This window comes from Leptodactylus fuscus, chromosome 11, assembly GCF_031893055.1.
Source record: "Leptodactylus fuscus isolate aLepFus1 chromosome 11, aLepFus1.hap2, whole genome shotgun sequence".
NCBI lineage: Eukaryota > Metazoa > Chordata > Amphibia > Anura > Leptodactylidae > Leptodactylus > Leptodactylus fuscus.
Window position 1 is genome coordinate 9366213 of NC_134275.1, and position 6000 is coordinate 9372212.

The 6000-nt window shown below is 45.3% G+C and overlaps 1 protein-coding gene across 1 annotated transcript; it reads right to left on the reverse strand.

Moving 5' to 3' along the window:
• Positions 1 to 947: 947 nt before the first annotated feature.
• Positions 948 to 4804, reverse strand: PAXX (PAXX non-homologous end joining factor). The gene is made up of 7 exons (XM_075258888.1): positions 4603 to 4804; positions 3564 to 3624; positions 3343 to 3389; positions 2609 to 2799; positions 2104 to 2178; positions 1676 to 1769; positions 948 to 1158 (listed from the first exon to the last, which is right to left on the reverse strand). Exons 1-7 carry the CDS (start codon positions 4701 to 4703, stop codon positions 1119 to 1121), a joined length of 609 nt encoding a protein of 202 aa, XP_075114989.1. The 5' UTR covers positions 4704 to 4804; the 3' UTR covers positions 948 to 1118.
• Positions 4805 to 6000: the final 1196 nt, after the last annotated feature.

The window sequence follows — 6000 nt, forward strand, 5'->3', positions numbered from 1 at the left end:
TTTATAGCAAGGAAGTCATTAGGTGCCAAAATATGGACCGGTAGAATATATATACGTCCAGAATACAAAATGGCTGCCGTCACCAAACCACACCGATTCTGACTCTGGAGGTTTACGCAATTTAATATCAGATTAATATATATATATAAAAAAAAGTAAGGCTTCCGCTACAAGGGCGATTTTGAGTATCTACGCAAAATCAAACATTTATTGGCTGTAAAAATCAGTGATGTAATGAGGCCTACAAAAAAAAAGATTTTTTTCACATTGTTCATTGATGTATGTGGAGTTTTATTTAACTGTTTACTTGCTAAAACGTATAATTGTAAATAAAGTTTTAAAACACCGCCGTACAATCGGATCATCAGATAATTCATGTTGTTGTACCATCATCAAGTCACCTGTAGGGGTCACTGTTTATCCTGAATGAAACTGCACCTGTTCAAACTAGGCCACAGTGTGGTGGCTAGGGCAGTCCATGGCAACCAATCAGAATCCAGCTATCATTTCTGATGCATGAAATCAGTGATGTGATTGGCTGCTCTGGCACTTCAGGTCTGCAGTAATGGTTTCCTCACAGAAGTCGGCAGCCATTTTGTATGTAATAACTGCAGGTCTGTTCACACGCAGCTTTCTTTTAACTCATTCACTGTCTGGTCAATGGGAGGAATTTGTTAACCCCTCAGCCCCTGCTTTACATTTCCCTTTGAGGTTTAGGGGTTTTTTTTTTTAGGCGTTTTCTGGCCATTGAGGCAAATCTCCTTCAGTCAGGCAGCCATTTTAGTTCATAGAGACAAATCCAAATTGAAAAATCTCTAACTCATCCGCTGGGTAGCTCCAGTCTTGGAGGGAAAAGTCACAGGCAACTTGTGCCATTTATGGCCATATATTAGGAATTCTTGTCTTTGACTTTTCCACCCATAGAAAGACGTTGAGGTTGTGGTAATGTCACCATTTCACCGCGAGTCATTGGCAATCAGCCGTGAAGCCCCTTCTCTGATATAAATGAAGTAGTTCTTGACTTGCAGACTCCTTCTCTAGGTAGACAATGTTCTTCAGAAATTCACAAGATGGCTGCCACAGGCCTAAGATGGTGTCCTGCTCCTCCTGTGCGGTCCTCAGGATTCTTCAAAGTCGACTCCCTTGGCTGCCTTTTTGCTATGAATAAAGATCAGGTTTGTTTTATTATTCAGTATGAAGTAAAGTGCCAACCCAGTTTGTGCTGATGACAGCCTGCAGTGTAAAGAATGGAGGGGCAGCACGGTGGCTCAGTGGTTAGCACTGCAGCCTTGCTGCGCTGGAGTCCTGGGTTCGAATCCTGCCAAGGACAACATCTTCAAGGAGTTTGTATGTTCTACCCGTGTTTGCGTGGATTTCCTCCCATACTCCAAAGACATGGGAAAATTGTAGATTGTGATCCTTATATGGGTTGCCTTCGCTACATCCTCTACATCACACATGTCATACAGTGTGAGAGTGGAATATATATATATATATATATATATACACACACCGGTATAGTATTATATATTACATACACACACACATACACCATGGCCATGATCACCTGGATAAAACCTCCATTCTTTACACTGCAGGCAGCAGAGAGACCATACAGGATCCCTTTAAGTCTATGCAGAATTAGAATTATCCAACACCTGAAGCAGCACATTACCTCTTACATCCGGGGTTAATGAGCGATTCCCCGGGGAGCCTCTTCTTCACCTGTGAGGACGACCCCCCAAAACCTTTCTTTCTAGCATTGACATCTGAGAACACAAAGAAAACACATGTCTGTCCTATGTAGCCATTTCTTACTTATCTGTATCAAGGAAAGCTGGGTAACATCAGGGATGCCACCAATGCAGCCCCCTATATGCGTCACTTAACTTTCCCGGACTCCTGAATGGCAAAGCCATCTAGGTATACAGCAATATATAGGCAGGGGATGCATCACTGAACAGACTAGCAGATCTGAGAGTCTAGAAGAGCTGACTGACAACAAATATTTGAGCTGTAGAGGTGGCCATCTTGGTAGTCACCCAATTTTACAAAAAAAAAAAAAATAAAAAAATTGTATCAGTTTGTTCAGATTTTACTCACCTGTAAAAAGGAGCAGATGGTTATTTTGTGATTGTTTGACTGGACTGACTGATGTCGCCGCATTGCCCTCACAGTCTGAAAAAAGTACAAATGAAAGTTTACAAACATCCCAGGAAGTCATTCTCCATACTAAACAGGGCGCAGCTCTCTAAGATTCGCCATACGTGTCAGTACTGGGTGTAACCTGAGTATCAGACATGACCAAACTGAGTAATACAAGGTTACCTCATGTTATATGTATATTTTGTACAGTGGGGTCGTGTGTGGTCGCCTTTAAATCACCCAACGGTATTGCAGTTTGTTGCTTGCACTACCACTTTTTACCAGAATTGCCAGGGCAATAGCACTACCTTGTTACTTTCATGCAAAGATCTTATTTCATGGTTTCAGGGGTATCTGATAGGCAAAAACATTATAATTAAGACCCCCCAACCCCTTCTACACTTAACAACAGCCTGCGCCCATTTTACTGTACAGATTATTGGTTATTACACATTCACTGTACCTTTAAGGAGCCTCTCTAAACGAATCACACGATCCGACAAATCGAACAGCACCTCCTGCACCAGTGCCCGCGCCTCAGACACCGGGAGCTTCAGGAGATCCAGGGTCACCGGCCCAGAATCTACCTGGAAAAGCAAGCTTGCAATGCTGCCATGCAGGTCTAGAGTCGGGGAACCGTTCTGGAACTTTTCACTGTAGAGAGACAAGTTATGGGGGAGATTCATTACCAAATCTCCAAAACAAGGAGCATAGGCCCAGGGGCAGAGGCAGAAGCTGCACTTGGGTCCTGGTGCTGGCGGTTGGGGGTGGAGGGCTACAAAGTCCCGTTGCCACATGGGACTAAGTGGCACATGAGAAGTGCGGGCCTGGTTATGGATTTTGACTGGGGCCCACAAGTCTTGTTATCAAGGGCATAACATGAGGAGGTGCAGGGGGTCACGCCCAGGCCCTTATGAGGGCCATAAAGTATCTCTCTCCAATATAAGGAGACCAGTATTATTAGTATTATTATTAGATTTTACATTGGAGCCCAGAAGCTTCATGCCATGCCTGTGGTTCAACTTAATTCTGTTACCCCATAAAGCAAGGGATTGTCCCCCCCCAAAACACGAGGTCTAACAAGTAACCATAGAATACTAGAGCTTGTTACTGGGACTTCTGCACTGGTGTGAGGCCTTGCTCCCAAACACTGTACCCCACTAGTTCTGAAAGCAATGGTGGAAAACAAAAACTTACCCCAATTTATCCACAAGATCACGCGATGTCACGTTTCGAACGGCGTCCTAAAATACAGAAGTCACGTAAAGAGTTGTCCAGAAACATAACATTTTTGCATGGTGATGTCACTTCTGTGATGTCATCCATGTCACATAACTCATATGGGCTAATGTAATAGATCTAGGACATTCCCAGGATAGCACTAGCCCAAAATATCAATACCCTCCCATCACCCTTACCCAGTCCTCCAGCGCCTCCTCTATGGGGTCCGTCCTCCACACTTCATTACCATTAGTCACGCTACATAGAGACAAAAAAAAGGTAAAGTGAATGAATCTACAGGTATACAGTATATATATATCTGCAGGCGTATACCGCCCATTATTACCATGCACTGCAGCTCTGGGCTATGCTATATATGGCCGCTCAGGATCCGTCAGGGCTGGATGTACCTACAGGATAGTAGGAATAGCAGCTGCCCCGGGGCCCAACAAATAACCGGGGCCCCTCCACTAGGTAATAAGGTGAAGTTAGTGACAACTGAATGCGGAAGAGGGATCCATTTTAAGTTATTACATGGTTACCCCTCTGATGTCTTACATTATTCCTGTATTGTGTGTATTATTATCCTTGTGAGCCCTTACTGCCAGGTTTCCTCACATGTTACAGCTGATCGCTGGAGGTGCCAGCAGGGGGCGAAATTTGTGATCAACTTTATTTTTCAAGGATTTGTCCATATTTGCCTCCATTGAATTCCATAGGACAAACCTCAACATTGTAGCCATGTCCATCAGCAACATGACCCAGCATACCCAACTGCAGGAGAAGACCCCCTTCAGACAGACACCCTCCTCCAGTCCACTGACTTCCAGGTACCCATTTTTACAGGGAGAGCACCACATTACACACCAAAGGGGAGGGGAGACCATTCCAGGCCCCCCTGCACTTTAATGATAGCCTGAATAGAACACATGAAAAGGGGTTGTCCTAAATGCACAGCCCCTTTAACCCTCTATAGGCATCATGTAAGGCTGACATAAACGGCACCCTATAAATTTTAAGGGAATTTGTCCTTTAGGGAGACTCCACTGTATTGTATAAGTGCCAGGATTCTACTTGTCTCACCACTTTGTGCTCTTTTTGCAGATGCATGCAGCAAGGCTTTGGGACAGCAAAGGTTAATCATCTCTTCTCCCCCCCCCCCCCCACTACTCCACATACAGAGTCCTGAACATGGCCGCCTCTTTCTCTACCAGACCAAGCATGAAGAGAACTTACTGTATCCTGATGCTGGAGCCAGCCTGGATTCTGCTGAGGCACAGGTAGCGGTGGCCGGAGTGGCTCAGGGTGCACAGGGTGATCCAGGGCTCGGCCTCCATGGTCAGCTTCAGTTGCTGCAGCAGGAGGAGTTCATTGATGGGAGTGATCTGCACCCAGAGGCCCTGGCCATGGGAGGAGACTGCAGGGTTAACTCTTAACATACAAGGTCCCGCTCACAAAGACAGAGCTGGAAAAATCAAGCTGGGGGGCTATTTGTAGCAGGGGGACCTCAACTATTGTCACTGACCCTGACCGCCTATTCGCACAATGGCAGAGGCTAAAGGTTGGCACAAAGTATTCAATTCATCCTCAATTGTTCCAACAGCAGACCCCAAGCAGTCCCGTCACCATTGGGGGACCTGTTTGATAGACGGCGTTGTCACAAGTGGACTATGAGGGAGCGGACAAGAGTTTATTTACAGTAATGACTCAATGAATCACGGTCAAAGTCCACACATAGTCCCCTAATGAAGGTTGGGATTAAGCCCCCTCCTGCTATTCTGTAGCAAAATCTACCTAAATATACAGTTATAAATCTGACTAGAAAGATCTGCCATGCAGGAGTCTTGGGAAAGCTGTGTGACCACCAGGGTGGTTTCCATAGGGGGCTGTAGAGGTGTAATCCGGTGGGTAATCGCTTAGATATGTCCTGTTTCACCCCCTGCTTCTAAATCACTATATGGGAAATTTGGGTGTCAGCTATTACGGGATCAGTCATTGTCCCCATAACGGCTGTCATTCAGAAGTCTTCGGTTCTTGCACACTTAATGTACACGGTTATACATCCCCTCCTTGTATAAATCAGTCTAAGTCTTGCTGTACAGTACTCTAAGAAAGCTGGGTGACAGCTAACATTCTTTTCATAATTGTTCCCATAATGGCTGTCACCCAGCATTTCTAGATTCCTGCATGACTTATCTGCCCACTTATACATGCACAGCTTCTATATTAAGTAGTCTTGCCATACATAAGTCTTGGAAAGCTGGGTGGTTACCCATACAAGTGCCATTATAGCTGAAGTGAATGGAGAGGACCCCCACTGTAGAAGCCCCCACCTCACTATTCACAGTGTCTGGAACACCAGGCAGGATGGGGTTGGCGGCAGTCGGGGCAGATCCTGAGGTAGGACCCTCATCTGTTGTCCTGGGAGTTTGCTGTATGTGTCTGTGGTGAGGATCCCCCTTTTACTAAGTAAGTACCACTTATGGACTTATGCAGGGATTTTAGGAGTACCACTTATGGACTTGGATTGTAGGGGTTATGGCTGGTTTCACACACAGCAGTTTTTAGTGCAGTTCTTTGAGTTCTAAGTGGATACAAGAGGAATGAGGAATATACGGAGGGACATCTACCTGC

What these genes read in the sequence shown, in the direction of transcription:
- PAXX (XM_075258888.1), bottom strand. Translation starts at nt 4,703, where the DNA reads ATGGAGGCCGAGCCCTGGATCACCCTGTGCACCCTGAGCCACTCCGGC. An exon ending in GGCTCCAGCATCAGGATACA is followed by an intron (nt 3,625 to 4,602) that starts GTAAGTTCTCTT and finishes GTCTCTATGTAG; the next exon opens with CGTGACTAATGGTAATGAAG. An exon ending in CCATCTGCTCCTTTTTACAG is followed by an intron (nt 1,770 to 2,103) that starts GTGAGTAAAATC and finishes TTGTGTTCTCAG; the next exon opens with ATGTCAATGCTAGAAAGAAA.